The sequence below is a fragment of the Xenopus laevis genome, chromosome 5L, assembly GCF_017654675.1.
Source record: "Xenopus laevis strain J_2021 chromosome 5L, Xenopus_laevis_v10.1, whole genome shotgun sequence".
Classification (NCBI taxonomy): domain Eukaryota; kingdom Metazoa; phylum Chordata; class Amphibia; order Anura; family Pipidae; genus Xenopus; species Xenopus laevis.
In genome coordinates, this window is record NC_054379.1 from 141,761,114 (window position 1) to 141,777,950 (window position 16,837).

General features: G+C 38.9%; 1 protein-coding gene across 1 annotated transcript; it reads right to left on the reverse strand.

The window, feature by feature from the left end:
• Positions 1–514: 514 nt before the first annotated feature.
• On the reverse strand, positions 515–12,267 carry LOC108717151 (alpha-1,4-N-acetylglucosaminyltransferase). The gene is made up of 3 exons (XM_018263970.2): positions 12,028–12,267; positions 9,676–10,102; positions 515–1,182 (listed from the first exon to the last, which is right to left on the reverse strand). Exons 2-3 carry the CDS (start codon positions 10,087–10,089, stop codon positions 577–579), a joined length of 1,020 nt encoding a protein of 339 aa, XP_018119459.1. The 5' UTR covers positions 10,090–10,102; positions 12,028–12,267; the 3' UTR covers positions 515–576.
• Between the last annotated feature and the right edge of the window lie 4,570 nt (positions 12,268–16,837).

Sequence of the window (16,837 nt, forward strand, 5' to 3'; positions counted from 1 at the left end):
AAGTCAGAATGGTTGAAGAGATAAAGCATATAATTTGTCTGGCTCAATGAATGTTTAAACTTTAAATTAACACACCCAGCTTCTGAATTTTGCTCTCTGCGTTCTTCAAAAATATTTTTCAATTATTTAAAAAAAAAAATCATGTTCAGACTAAGAAAAAGTAAATGAACGAGATTTAGGGGTAAATTTACTTATGGTCGAATATCGGTGATTAATTAACCTTCGATATTGGACTGCCGAATTGAAATCCTTCGACTTCGATATACCGCAAATCGTTCAAAGGATTTTAATCGATCGAACGATTTTTCTTCGACCTAAAAATTGTTCCAAAGCCTAACATTGACTTCGGTAGGTTTTAGGTGGCGAACTAGGGGGTCGAAGTTTTTTTTAAAGAGACAGTACTTCGACTATTGAATGGTCGAATAGTCGAACGATTTTTAGTTGGAATCGTTCAATTCGAAGTCGAAGTCGTAGTCGAAGGTCGAAGTAGCCAATTCGAAATTCGAAGTTTTTTTTTATTCTATTCCTTTATTGTATTATTTTGAATGAACTTTTCTTTTTCTCTTTTTTTAAGATTCATGGCACATATTTAAGGTAGGTAGGTTTTTTCCCAAGAACAGCTTGATATGTATTTGGGCAGTACTTTTTGTAAAGAAGCTCCACCATTGTGTTGCTTCCAGGGACCATCACTTTACGATCCTTTCTATTAGCATAATTAAAAAGATGCAAAGCATAAGAGTTATTAAAAGTTGGCAGCTTTTCACAAACTTCAAAGAACCTTTTCCACTGTATAACTGGGACTGGAAAAAATCGTTCAATGTTTAAAAATAAGATTGTTCCACACATTATATCTTCTTGGCCTTTGAATGGAGGTACTTTGCAATAAAATTTGTTAAGAATTCGGTTGTAGAGAAATGGTCCTTGTTGTCCCCAGATAGTCCCATCATAACTGTTGACAAAGTCTTCCATGAACTGCCAGACAATTGTGTGATGAGGAGTAAATGCAAGTACAGCACTGCCAGTCATTTGAGGTTCCTCAGCAGCTAGAAAGTTTTTTTCTGGAACTGGGCGAAATGTTATAATATCAGTGTCCATATAAAGGCCGCCATATTTATAAATCAGAGCCAACCTGCATGCATCTGAGCTCACATGATTCCAGTAGATTTCAGTTTTAGGATTAACCTACAAGACAACGAAAATACAGTTAAAAAGTACATAATTGTGACTGTTTTAAAGAGAATAAGCATTACAATTTTATTTTTACATTATTATTTCATATTTTGGTGATTTCCGCAATTTAGAAGCTACGGCAGTTACTGTATGATGTAAGAGAATTAGGCTATACAGTATATATCTTAGCACCATTTGTTTGGCATGAAATTAACCCCAATGCTGGCAACAGAGCTAACACTTTTATAAGGGTGCTATGGTAGGAAGTGGTTCTTTGTCTGAATGGGACAATTACTGTATATGATGAAAAGGCAACATAAAAGGCACATTAACTGTTTTTCTCCTATAATTGTATATGTGTTTGTAATGAAATTACAAATTACTTGCTTATTAACATATTATATGTTTCAATTGTTCTTTTATATTTAAACAATGTTACTAGTGGTGTAACTATAGAGGAAGCATGGGGAAAGGGGGGTCCCATACAAAGGGGTCAGCGTCCTTCATAGCTGATTTTACATCAGAAAAATGTGCTTCTGATAGTTTGTGAGTGGGAGGGGGTGTGAGCGGGAATGGAGAGGCAGGTAGGTAGGTGTGCGTGCCAGGCCCCTCTGAAGGTTTTTTTGTAGGGGGGCTCGGTACAGGATTGTTATGCCACTGCAAGATACGCATGCATTTTTAATGAGGTTGTAAGACGCGGCAGGAGATCTAACCAGACTCTTACCTCTCGGCATGCCTCTTATGCTTCTGTGCGCAGACACACACTTCCTGGTTCTGTGCGAAGGCGCACACTTTAGAACTGCATTCTGTCTTCCTGGTTTTGATCCTTGCCTGATTATTCGACTACGGCTTCTGCCGCCAGCATTGAACTCTTCGCATGACCCTGACTACGATTTTCTCTTCATCCCTGCCAGTACCTCGCTTTTGGCTACACACTTCCTGTTGGCTTCCGCAGCACAAAACCCGGGCCCCTAAAGGGCGTTGGTGAAAACCGGAACCCACAGGTGCATCCAAAGGTATCGTTCACCTCACAAGGTTCCCATTAACGAGATTGTTACAGTTGTCTATGAATTAATGTGCACTAGTGTCAAACACAGCTGCACTGAGTTAATTTCCACTAGGTACACAATGCAATTATGGCCCAGTCTCAAATGCTCTGTAACTAAGGACTAAGCAGTGTTTTGTACCAGTCAAATGGGCTGAATTATTAATTACTATTAGTACTTTATTGAGTATTAGCATTGTATAATGCTTGATAAAGCATTAACAAAAGTATTAACAATATTCAGCGCACTGGTATAATTTGTTCCAGCACAGAAAAAAAATTGCTGAAAGTCTTTCTCCCCTTACATATACGTCAGGATTTGCAAAAAAAAAACCCAAACAGCTCAGCAGCCTTGCCCCATAACAAATTACAGGTAACAATACAGTCTTTAACATCTTTTTCAAAAAGACAGACACTATACTAAATTATTCAACAATAATAGAGACATTCCCAGGTGAACAGCTGAAGTATGAAAAGACAAAGGTCAGGAGAAATCTAGGCTGTGCCAATGGGAGTATCCAGGAGAGCAGATGATTGCATAGAATTGGTCTGGGAGGCAATTGGAAGATGCAGAAAGGCAATAACTTTATTATTGGGGATGATAGGCCCCTTCACCACTATGGGAGAGGCATCATTAAAATGTCTAGATAGGGCATCTGTCTTTTTGTGTCTTGGGTCTGGTGAGCCCATCAAGCTCATCTAGGGATTAGTCTCTTAAGGGTTTACATATATTCCAGATTTTCTTAATCAATGTAAATTTTGATATAGTATAGGTTCTCCTTTCAACATATGGTACCACTATTCAAGCACACATTTAAAGGCACATATAGTAATTCCTAATCCCCAGTATCCCAATTCTACCCCATTTGTAAAATGAATATACAACAACAATGAGATCATTTCCCAATGGATTATTGTCTCTGGCAAAGGATAGCTTCATGCTGGTAGCAGTCTTGCAATGCAGAAACTTTCTGTGTAGCTTGAGGCAGAACTAAGGGCACACATAAAGGGGGATATAAAGCTAAGTGTTAACAAGTAGCTGTTTGACTAATTCTCTAAATACTAGGTAAGATGATAGACTTCATTATAATGATGCTCCTAAAACCTTTTTGTATTGCTATATTTTCAGAAGCCAGGGTTTTGGACTCAGTAACATACTGGTTTGGAATTTGACTGATCTGCAGAAGGGTCAGACGAGGTTAACACATGGCCAGGTGCTGTCAGGAGGCACTGGGGTTGGTACATCAAAGATTGTGGCGCCAACTGGCTCTCTCATGGGTTGCAGTCCTATTGCACTGACATAATTGTGCCAAATTCAATATAAAAGGATGCTAAGATTGTGAGTTCAGTGCCCGAATATTGGTTCTTCTCCTGTAAGTTCCTGAGTGTTCTTAAATTGCCTTTTCTGACTGATTATTGTTTCCTCCTGCTTTGATTCTTGACTATGCTGATTGCTGCTGCCCTGACTTATGCCTGGATTCTGACTTCGAGCTTCTTTAACCGATTGTATAAAATGTAGTGGACTGTTCCTGCCAGTTTTGTTCCAGTTTCCTCCCTGTACTGATTTTAATACCATCTGAGTTGAAAAACCATGCACAACATGGCAATTTGTATTAATACCTATGAAGCCCAGGGCAAGTCCTGTAGGTACCTCTTTCTCAAATACATAGTCTCTCCGATGTATGGAAGTCCTCCTGCGTTTGTTTCTCTACCCTTTATGGAAAATGCAACAACTAAAGCACATTGTGCCACCTCCATGCTGCAACAGGGATTCTCAGACCCGCTGGGGCTTTGTGAAATGAACCCTGTCAAAGTTTCTGCAATTCAGGATTGGCCTCATATCTACTAGTACCAAGACCATACAGAAATCTATTGGCTTTGCTAACTATTACAGCCTATTTATTAAAGAATTCTCATCTCGCATCACTCCTATCCTGACTCTCACCCTGATTCTCATCCATAAAGGGTGAAAATAACACTTGGACCCCACAAGCCTTGAAAGCTATTAAAATTCTAAAAGAGTTTTTTGCCTTTGCCCCAGTCCTGAGGCATCCTGACCCTCTTCAGCTTTCTTATTGAAGTGGATGCATCCAACATTGGAGATGGAGCTAGTCTGTGCCAGAGACAAGTGTCATATGGGAAATCATCCACTTGACTATTTACTGATTTCTGGTTTTCAAGTTAGCTTTAAAAGAGTGGTGACATCTTCTAGAAGGCACTCTATCACAATCTTTATTGACCTTATGAATCTAGAATATTTCCAGGCTCGTATATTCAAATTGAATCATTTGCAGACTTGGTGGGCACTCTTCTTTTCACTATTTAATTTTGTTATTACATAATTATTATATGTTGGCCAGGCTCCAAGAATAAAAAACAGATCCTCCCTCCAGAAGTTGCATCCTTGAGGATAGCCACAATGAGGACAAGTATCCAATTATTTCACCTACCAGGATTATTGCTTCTCTGCTTCCATAATTGACTTCACAGATTCAGTCTGCCCAGTCGTATGCATCTCCTGACATCCCCATTGGTATGGCTTATATTCCTCCAAAACTCCATCTCCCTGTTCTTCAAAGACTGTGCTAAACAAGTTAACCACCCTGGAGTAAGGAAAACCTCGATCTGCTAAATCATCTGGTATGGTGGCCCTCAATGCAAAAATACATCAGAGACTTTATTGCTTCTTGTACTGTCTGTGCCTCTTCAAAGCCCAGTCACTCCCTACTATGTTGGCCTCCTTTAACCTCTACCCTTACCCTCATGCTTGGACCCACTTAGCCATGGACTTTATTGTTGAACTGCCACTTTCCAAAGGGAACACCATCATATGGGGGTATGTGACTGCTTTATTAAAATGGCACATTTAATTCCTCTACACAAGCTCCTTTCAGCTGTAGAACTGTCTCAACTCTTTATACAGTATGTCGCATTTTTGAATCCATGGATTTCCTGCAGAAATTGTGCCTGACAGAGGTTGTCAAATTTTGGGATCCTTGTGTAAATCCCTCAACATCAATCTCCAATAGGGATGAGCTAGATATTTTGCCCCATCTTGCAAGTTACACAGACACAGTTTTAAAAGTTGTTGTGTGAAAACCACGCCCATTGATATTTGTGAATTTTAAAGTGAGATATTTTAATTTAAAGTGAGAGGTGTCAGATTCACTCATCACTACTCTCCAATCTCCACCTCAATCTAATGGAGCCACAGAAAATTTTAACCATGCTCTCAAGCAGTTTCCTGAGATGTCATGTATCTCTTTACCAGGATGACTGGTCTGATGGGTAGAATGTGTCCATAATAATGCTTCTCATGTATCTACTGGAAGATCACCATTTCTGTGTGTTTATGGTCACCATCCCCATGCTTTTCCCGAGGATTTTCTCTTTTCAGATGTCCCAACAGCCAATTACATCATTGCTTGCATCTCTGCAATCTGGATTTCCACTAAAGCACATTTAGAGAAGTGTACTTTGGTATAGACAACTTAGATAACTTAGGAAACATAAATCTTCTTTATATGCCATTGGAGACATAGTTTGGCTATCAACCAAGAATATTCATTTAAAGATTACCTCTCCCAAGCTGGTTCCAGAATGTATTTGTCCATTACCCCATACTGAAAATCATCAGTGGCTGTTCTACTTCACATTCCTAATGTGTTTTATGTGTTTTTAACTGTTTTTCTAATGGACAATTTCCACCTACTCCTGTCCTTGTTGATAGCCAGCAAGATTATGAGGTAGAGAAGATTCTCCATTTTTAATTTAGATTTTCCAGAGGCTCTTTGCAGTAGCTTATCCTTTGGAAAGGTTTTAGTCCTGATGAATGTAAACACTCTGATGTCCATGCTCCACAGTTAGAAGAGATTTTCCCACAGAAACCTTGTGTTGGTGGTTCAGTGCCCCCTTCCCCCCCAGGGAAGGGGGCACTGAGAGCATCCAAGATGACAGCAGCTATGGTTCCCACGTGGGTTGCACTAGCACACTGACATCTTCTAACTGGCCTGTGATGTCATGAGTTCAATGCCCAAATAAGGATTCTTCTGTGAGTTCTTGGGTGTGCTTAAATTACTTTTTTCCTGATTGATTCTTGGTTCCTGACTGTCCTGCTTTGATTCTTGACTATGCTGATTGCTGCCTACCCTGACTTTTGCCTGAATTCTGACCTCAAGCTCAACTGATAAGAGCCATCAGACCCTGATTGGTGCACCAAAGGAGAATAATTATTTCCTATTTAAGGAATTATTTTTTATTTTTCTCCCTGCATGTGATTTTCATTAGATAGCAAGGACTCAGATATGTGATAGTGCTCAGCTAAATGGAGTAAGTAGTTAAAACAATACTATGATAATATGTAATATAATAATGTAATAATAATGATGATAATGGAACCTGTTATCCAGAATACTTGGTACTTTCTGTAATTTGGAACAGCATACTTTGTCTTTTATAAAATCATTTATACATTAAATAAACCCAATAGGATTGTTTTCTTTCAATAAGGATTAATTATATTGTATTATTGTATTGTTATAATATGTAGTGATGGGCGAATTTATTCGCCAGGCTCGAATTTGTGGTGAATTTCTGCGATTCGTGAAACCGCAGCAAAAATTCGACGACGTAAAAAAAATGGACGCCGGCAGCAAATGTGTGCCGGCATCCAAAAAACCGATGCCGGCGTCAAAAACAAGATGCCGGCACCATTTTGAGAATTTCGCGGGTAATTCGTGAATTTTTCGGCGAAACACCCCGAATTCGCCATCACAAATTATTTTATCTATATAACAATATAGCAATCCAACACTTGTGATGCACTAAATCTGTAATGAGTTAGCATGTAAGGTGAGGTGCGTTCAGCCTAACTGTGGGGAGTCAATCCACAAATATAAACATATAATTTTCCAACTGGGTCGCACTCATTTGTATAAAATGTAGCATTCATTATAAACACGTTGAAATGTTATAAAAGCAATCCGAGCATATTAGTCAATCTTATGACTTATCTGAGCAGAGTCCTGAACAATTGCAACGTTTCGGGAGCATCTCGTTCCCTTTTCCAAGCTTGCTCTTGTCTCTCCGAATTGTCAAGAGTCAAGAGTGAGTTTATTGTCATTCCATCTATATACGTTTGTACGTACACAGCGAAACGAAACAACGTTCCTCTAGGACTATGGTGCTACACACAACAAAAAGTGCAAGTGCAAAAATATTCAACTCCTGCAAGACAGGACAGCATAGTGCAGGACAATACAGGAAACATTCAGCAGATGTAATATTCAACCCAATTTAACTATGTAACTATGTAACTAGTTATACGACATACCCTTGAGAATTGGCTAATAGGTATTGACCTCTTGACTCCTGGAGGATAAAAACTATCATAGGCAAGTAACTGATTTCTATCTGTAGGTTTAGTATATATTCGTGTATGGAAATTGGACTGTGAACGTGAAACTAATACATCCAAAAACTAACACGTCATTGATGTATCTCCATCAGGCACAGCAGTGCACAGAAGTTAATCAAAAGATCCAACTCTCGTTTAAAAGAATCAATTGGATCAACCCTCAATAGTTTATATACCAACTTATCTGACAACTGACAATCTATCTCTTTCATATACTTTTCTGTGTCCAAGACAACAATTGCATCTCCCTTATCTGAAGGCTTAATCGTTATATAGGACTGTAATTCAAACAAGGTGTCAATTTCAATTTTACTCAAATTATAACCTCCAGATCTACTTTTAGTACTAATACTTGTTCCAAACGTCTCTCCGAGGTTGTTGATTTAGTTCCTTCTGAGGATTGATATTTCTTGTGCAGCCATTTGCCTCTTCTCCTCATGTGGCCTCGCCTATAGATAAAAAGGAGCAGTATATCCCCTCACAATCGATCGATCATAGTGTTGTTCTGATGATTCCCGGGGATTAATTAGTGATAGAAACAAAAACGTAGGTGTGTGTGTCTGCTTCCTATGTAGGGATGTCGCGGACTGTTCGCCCGCGAACTAATTCGCGCGAACATCGACTATTCGCGTTCGGCGAATGTTCGCGAACGTCGCGCGACGTTCGCCAATTTGGGTTCGCCTTAGCTGGCGCTTATTTTTGCCCTCTCACCCCAGACCAGCAGATACATGGCAGCCAATCAGGAAGCTCTCCCTCCTGGACCACCCCCACACCCCCTGGACCACTCCCCTTCCATATATAAACTGAAGCCCTGCAGCGTTTTTTCATTCTGCCTGTGTGTGCTTGGAAGAGCTAGTGTAGGGAGAGAGCTGTTAGTGATTTGAGGGACAGTTGCTAGTAACTTTGCTGGCTAGTAATCTACTTGATACTGCTCTGTATTGTAGGGACAGAACTCTGCAGGGATTTGAGGGACATTTTAGGTTAGGTAGCTTTGCTGGCTAGTAATCTACCTTCTACTGCAGTGCTCTGTATGTAGCTGCTGTGGGCAGCTGTCCTGCTGCTGATCTCTCATCTGCATCTGTTCTTCAAACAACTGCCACCTAGCTGTCTAAATATCAATAATAATACCGTCTCCAGAAACACCACCCGAGTGACGTTTTTCAAGCAGCAATAATATATTCCGTATCCAACGGCTGTAGTGTATACGTTGACCTTGCAGGCATTATTTGCCCAGTCTTTAACCAAGTGCCACCTAGCTGTGTGAGCTTTTTCACATTCCGTGTCCAGAAACATCACCTGAGTGACGTAGTGTGATTTCTGCCCTTTACAGCACAAAACGCAGCGCTGTGTCAACAATGGATTTTTCAGATACATTTTTGCCCTTGATCCCCCTCTGGCATGCCACTGTCCAGGTCGTTGCACCCTTTAAACAACTTTAAAATCATTTTTCTGGCCAGAAATGTCTTTTCTAGCTTTTAAAATTCGCCTTCCCATTGAAGTCTATGGGGTTCGCGACGTTCGCGAACTATTCGCATGTTTTGTCGCAAGTTCGCGAATATGTTCGCGAACATTTTTTCCGCCGTTCGCTACATCCCTATTCCTATGTAGGCACGCTATGTTTTGGTGTGGGTCTCCATGGTGACCATACACCTCACTTCCGTCTTCTTCCCCAGCAGGATCTTTTGAAAGCGGACATTGATTATTACAATTCGGAGAGTTGTAATAAGCTTGAAAAAGGGAACGAGATGCTCCAGAAAAGTCGCAGTTGTTCAGGACTCTGCTCAGATAAGTCATAAGATTGACTAATATGCTCAGATTGCTTTTATAACATTTTAATGTGTTTATAATAAATGCTATTTATACAAATGAGTGTGACCCAGTTGGAAAATGTAGTATCAATTTAAATTTTTTTTATTTAATTAAAGATGGAGTCTCAGGGAGATGGCCATCCTGTAATTTGGAGCATTCTGAATAACGGATTTCCAGACAACAGATCCTATACCTTTTAGGTATTTTGTGCTAAAATGAATATAATGATACATACTTTTTGATACCAGGGCATAAGTGGAGTATTGTTAAGCAATTCATTCATTCTGAGAGGGAAAAAGTAGATATTATCATAAGATAAAAGTGTTGGGTAACTCATCCGTGGTTTGACCTCATCTTCTGCTGAGTTTATGTCTGTTAAACCTTTCATGAAGAAAGCCACCGGTCTATCAGGGTACACACGGGCTGCTGACTCAATGGAACACAACACTAGATGAGGTGGATCCATCCGGTCTGTGGTCTCTACAAACATGATGCCATTCCCTGCATATAAAAGGTCCTCTGGGGAAATCTTTGCAGGAAAGAATAAAGTTCTGAGGTTGAAAGCGTTCTCTTTAATAGTGACCTTATACAGTAAGATAACAGCCAGCATACACAGCAAAACTGTAATTATTTTTATCTTTGGGACCATTGTGGAGATCAGACTGAAAAATAAAGATAATTCAGAAAACCATAAAAATGAATACATTATATTAAAAAAAATAGTTTTATGTTATTTACATAATAAAATCATATATGGAGCTGCTCAAAAGAAAGTCAGCACTGACCTCAAATCTCAACCTAGCTGACCCAGGGGCAGACACAGTCAGCTTAAAGAATAAGTAAACCTTTAGAATAAGTGAATGAAAAATTGGGTGCTATTCTAATAACTTTTGCAATGTATATTTATTATTTTTTTTATTTCCAAGATATTAATTGATGCATGTAATTTTAATATTGATGTAATTGGTTACAACAGTGCCACCTGCTGGGCATTTTCCGACCATTCTGACCACGAGTAGTCAAGGAAGTTGTCAGGAGAAAGAAAGAGGAGTGGTCTGATGTTCTTCTATTTAGGAAAGATTTGAGAAAGGTTTCTAATTTTTTTCCTAAGCAGAAGATAGATGATTGATAGATAGATAGATAGAGAGAGAGAGAGAGAGAGAGAGAGAGAGAGAGAGAGAGAGAGAGAGAGAGAGAGAGAGAGAGAGAGAGAGAGAGAGAGAGAGAGAGAGAGAGAGAGATAGATAGATAGACACTAGGATAGACAGACAGATAAATATTTTGCTTATAACTGTATCAAACACTGTAAAATATTAATACAAATTTTAGGTAATTTATATAAGGCCCAGTGCAAAAATAGTATGTTACTTAAATTAATTGAATTAAGTTACATATTGCTGTCCTGAAAACAGGAACAGACATTCTTTAGCTAATATAGACAGATTACATATCACTTAGATTAATCAGAAGCATCTTAACAAGTGCAACAAATTCCCAAATGAGCGTGCATTATAGCATGTAGTACAAGAAAAGTACTCATTTTTGAAATACGGGTATGGGACCTGTTATCCAGACTGTACGGGACGTGGGGTTTTCTGTATTGAGAGGTCTTTCTATAATTTGGATCTCCAATGATTAGTCTGCTAATCATTACTTAGACCTGATAGGCTGGTTTTGCTTCAAATAAGGATTAATTATATCTTACTTGGGATCAAGTACAAGCTACTGTTTTATTGTAGGAAATAGTCTTTTGACATTTTAGTTTTTTGATTAAAATTGAGCATATAGGAGATGGACTTCCTGCAATTCAGAGCTTTCTGGATAACAAGTTTCCATATAACAGATCCCATACCTGTATTTATGTTTTTGGGACATTTTATAAAAGGTTAAAAAAAAAAGGTTGAAGGAATTTTAGGGACATATTAATGGAATTTCACACCTTGATAAACATTCCTTAAAAATCATATACAGTAGCAGTGAATACAAGCTGTTGAGTTTTCATCTGGCAAACAGTGGTGGTACTTTTAAGAAATATGCCCTAATGGAATCTATGGGAGACAGCCTTCCCTTAATTTAGAGCAGTGATCCCCAACCAGTAGCTCGTGAGCAACATGTTGCTCTCCAACCCCTTGGATGTTGCTCCCAGTGGCCTCAAAGCAGGTGCTTATTTTTGAATTCCAGGCTTGGAGGCAAGTTCTGGTTGTATAAAAACCAGGTTCACTGCCAAACAGAGCCTCAATGTAGATTGACAATCCACATAGGGGCTACCAAATAGCCAATCACAGCCCTTATTTGGCATCCCAAGTAAATTTTCATGCATGTGTTGCTCCCAAACTCCTTTTACTTCTGAATGTTGCTCACGGGTTCAAAAGGTTGGGGACCCCTGATTTAGAGCATTTTGGATAATGAGTTTCTGGATAAAGGATCCCTTACCTATATATGATATAATATATATATTATGAGCTATACAATTAAATCACAGGTGCAAATAAATGTTTGAATAAGAAACCAGAAAACTCAGCTCAAATCATAATCAAAAGATAATAAGACAAATTATACTTAACAATAATGAGACATTACACTGTACCTGATTGTGACTTGCAGAGATGGCTCTTTCCAGATGATCAGTTACCCAACCACAGGAACACCTGTCACATGAATGTGCTTTACTGCAGTGTAACTTCTTCTATATACAGGATATATGCATGCAGTGTGTGCTATTTGCTGAGTGATGGGATTTTCTTGTATTCATTACTCGAGTGATACAACACCCAATGTGTATGAAAGAAATGCTTAACTGCTTTACTGTACAAAAAAACATATTGAATAAAACTTTATATGACTGCTCAGTGGCATCAATAATTACAGGAATACATATGTATTGCAAGTACATTATCACAATAAGTAAAACATACAGTATATTACTTATAAATGTGCTTAAAGTCTCATTCATAGTTGCTGGTTGCTAGGGTAATTTGGAACATAGCAACCAGATAGCAACCAGATTGCTGAAGTTGCAAACTGGAGAGCTGCTGAAGAAAAAACACAAATAATAAAAAAGGAAAACCTATTGCAGATTGCCTCAGAATATCACTCCCTACATCATCCCAAAAGTTAATTTAAAGGTGAACAAACCCTATAAACAAAGTTGTTTTTACTATGATTCACCATGAGGCCCCCAGTCTGTGTGTAAGGTCTTAAATTCATTTACAAAAGGATCTGCAAGAGACAAGCAGATAAGGTACAAAATAATGTGGGTCAAAGAGGCTGAATATAAATAAGGGCTGAATTAATGGAATGTGGAATAAAAGGAATTCCATATGATTTCTTAGTTCAGATCCACATATGTTTGTATTTCTGACCTGGTTCATGCCTTTCTTAGCCATAAATCCAAGGCCCAGGTTTATGACTTTAACACCTTATTGACAAATTGATATTCTTTTTTGTTGGTCATTTGACCTATGAGCTGAATGTTGTATATATACCAGAGAACACCACAGCTTCATTGTAATCAGCTTGAAAAAGAAACTAAAATGTTCCCGAAAGCTTGCTATGATTATATTAGTCAGCCAATAAATGTATCACCTTTATACCACTTTATTTTTTATTTCAAAAAGGTTGCCCTGTAACTAATATATGTTGAAATCGCTCTTTATTTGGTCTTCATGGGGTCCCCTATACCTCCTGGGCCCAGTCATAGGTTCTGCCTCTTCTGTAGTTACGCTCCTGATCCACCTTGTTTTCTATGTTGCCCTTTCCAGAACTTCACCCAGAATCTTCCCTCTGTTGCCTTTGCCTATCACATTTTTAATCCAACTTTCACAAATGCAGGAGATTAGAAACTATGTTGATCAATAAACACAGTTTATTTGCATATATATCAATTCTTTATCGTTATTTCCAAAGTGAAATTGATAATGGGGCATGAAATATCTGGGTATTCCTTGACACAATGTTTGGCAACTTCCCTTTATCATAGAAAGAAAAGGAAATCTACTGTATGTAGCTCCATAAGTGTAATCTCCTACCATTAACATTAGCCATAATAAATACATTCCATCATGAAGACATTGGTGTAGGATATATGAGAAGGTGCATGCACCCCCTTCCGTTCCTGTTCCCCCCCCGTGTTTGCTCACCTACACCCATTGACACTTTGATTAGTAAAAGGGCAAGAGTTAAAGAAGACAACAGAGGTATCTATCTAAGGACCTAGCGCCCCTTCCTAGTTGTGACCTGAACACAGCTGGGAAGACCATATCTCAGTTCAGAATCAACTAAAACACTGATTCAGGGAAGACCATATCTCAGTTCAGAATCAACTAAAACACTGATTCAGTCACTCATCATCTCCCGCCTTGATTATTGCAACCTACTCCTCGCAGGTATTCCAACAAGTCACCTTTCACAACTCCATTCTGTTCTAAATGCGGCCGCTAGACTCATTCATCTATCTCACCGCTCAACATCAGCTGCTCCCATATGCTTCGCCAAAAATTTGCCGCCGGCGAAATGTCGCACACGCCCATTAAAGTCTATGGGCGTCAAAAAAAATTTGTCGCGCGGCGAAATTATTTTGTCGCGCGTCTTTTTTTTTTTGACGCACGTCTCCATACAAGTCTATGGCCGTCATTTTTTAGGCGAAACGAGGCGAAAAAATTCGCCCATCCCTAATTACTAACACTCACCTTCAAGGCCCATAATAATGAAGCCCCTCCCTATATTTCTTCTCTGATCTCTAAATACTCTCCTTTATACAACGTTCGCTCTGCTTCTGATCTTCGCCTCGCTTCTCCTCTCATCACTTCTACCCATTCTTGTCTACACGACTTCTCTCGGGCTTCTGCTCTTCTCTGGAACTCTCTGCCTCAAGCTGTCAGACTTTCTCCTTCTTTCCAAACTTTCAAGCCCTCCTTAAAGACCCACTTGTTTAAAGAAGCTCATTCAATCTACCTTAATTAATCAATCATTGCTGTCAAATCAAAAATCACAAAATTGTTTCTAAAATCCTAATGTCTCAATTGTACCCCAACCTTTACTTTGTAAACTCTAAATTGTAGGGCCCTCTAATCCTATTGTACTCTGTAACCCTTGTTTGTTATCCTCCATTTATTCCCTATTTGTTATAACTGAGGTAAAGCACTGCATATCTTGTCGGCGCTATATAAATAAATGATGATGATGCCTCTTCTGCTTACTTCTTTTTCCAGAGCTGATTTACATATTGCCCAGGTATTAGTGCAAGAATACTAATGGGGGCAAGAGCATGCAATTCATCAACAGAGTAATTCTGCCTGGGGGAATTGCTGCCTGGGAAATATGCACTAAATTGAAAAATCTGTTGCAAGGTGCCCAACTCAGTATGAGTATTCAGGCCAGCCATAAAACCAGCACTAAGGACACAGACCTATGCAGTCTGCAACTTTTGCCATCCCCTATCTTGCACATCAGAATGATGCACACGTAACGGGACAGGTAGGAGGGGGGGGGTTGTCTACATCCCTCCTGCCCCTCATGATTATACCACCTCCAAATGTAGGCATCACTATATTCATTGGAGCAACCACATGTCTCTGTACTATAAAACTCACTGCCCCCATTTTTTTCAGATCTCTCAGAGGTCATAAATGACCACTTAAAGCTCACTGATGTATGTTTTATTAGTTTATATTATTTGTCCTCAAAGAATAAATGTAGCAACTGTATTACTTTATTAGAAATTCTTCTTACCCAAAGAGTGATAGCAATGTATTCAAAGATGCAGCATCCATATAACGCATTGTAGTTCTATCTTCAGAACTGCATCACCACTTCAACTTTTTGTATAGTATATCTTATATAAGATTTAATCTAAACATATAATTTGGAATACGTGTTTTTTTTTTCAAAACTTTTTTCTGGTGCATTTTTTGGCAAAACAAAATGCATAGAAAAAAAATCTAATATATCTATTGGGAAAAATTGCTTACTTTAGATCTGTTTTGATAGATAGTATGTATTCTTGATATGGTAGAAACCCATGGAAAATGTTGTTGTTGCTCTGTATTTTTTTTAGATATTTGCTATATAAATCTATAAATAAATAGAATGTATTGTATGTTTTGGGTGCTTTGTCTTGGATATTTATGTTTCCTGGAGCATTGCTATAGAAATGCTTTAGCATATTTCAACTCTGATCTTTTTTGCTTGTTCATTTAAACCATTTACATTGTACGTGACTATCTTATAGTTCAGAGTACATTTGGCTTTCAAGCTATTTTTCTTTTGTTTGTTGTATTACATTTTCCTCACTTAGTTGAGTTAAAATTACCCATAGGTAATCCTTGTAGGAGAGACAGAGTTAGGAAAGGATTAGTAAAGGAACAGCATTCATCGTTTGGTTTGTGCTGCTGAAGGTCAAACCCCTATAGTTATATTTGCTAATAGAGATGTCGCGAACTGTTCGCCGGCGAACTTGTTCGCGCGAACATCGGGTGTTCGCGCTCGCCGGAAGTTCGCGAACGTCGCGCGACGTTCGCCATTTTGGGTTCGCCATTGTTGGCGCTTTTTTTTGCCCTCTCACCCCAGACCAGCAGGTACATGGCAGCCAATCAGGAAGCTCTCCCCTGGACCACTCCCCTTCCCTATAAAAACCGAAGCCCTGCAGCGTTTTTTCACTCTGCCTGTGTGTGCTGAAGAGATAGTGTAGGGAGAGAGCTGCTGCCTGTTAGTGATTTCAGGGACAGTTGAAAGTTTGCTGGCTAGTAATCGTTTTGATACTGCTCTGTTATTGGAGGGACAGAAGTCTGCAGGGGTTTGAGGGACATTTAAGCTTAGGTAGCTTTGCTGGCTAGTAATCTACCTTCTACTGCAGTGCTCTGTATGTAGCTGCAGTGGGCAGCTGTCCTGCTTCTGATCTCATCTGCTGACTGCTGCAATAACAGTAGTCCTTGTAAGGACTGCTTTTATTTATTTTTTTGTTGTTTTACTACTACTACTACTACTACTATAAGAGCCCAGTGCTATTAGTCTAGCAGTGTTGGGGAGTGGGACTGGTGTGCTAATCTGCTGCTCCTAGTAGTTCAGCAGCACCAACTTTAATTTTTTTTTTTTAATATTCATTTTTTTTTATTTTACTTTTTTTTATTTTACTACCGCTGTAGTAGTGTATAAGTTGACCTTTTAGGCATTATTTGCCCTGTAGGCATTATTTGCACACTGTTTTCTTCAACCCGCCATCTAGCTGTGTGACCTTGTTCACATTCTGTCTAAATATCCATAATATTACCGTCTCCAGAAAAAACACCGGAGTGACTTTTTTCAAGCAGCATTCATATATTTTACGTAATCCGTATCCACCGCTGTAGTAGTGTATACGTTGACCTTATAGGCATTATTTGCCCAGTTTTTTTGGCCGC

What these genes read in the sequence shown, in the direction of transcription:
- LOC108717151 (XM_018263970.2), bottom strand. Translation starts at nt 10,089, where the DNA reads ATGGTCCCAAAGATAAAAATAATTACAGTTTTGCTGTGTATGCTGGCT. An exon ending in TTATGCCCTGGTATCAAAAA is followed by an intron (nt 1,183 to 9,675) that starts GTATGTATCATT and finishes GTTGTCTTGTAG; the next exon opens with GTTAATCCTAAAACTGAAAT.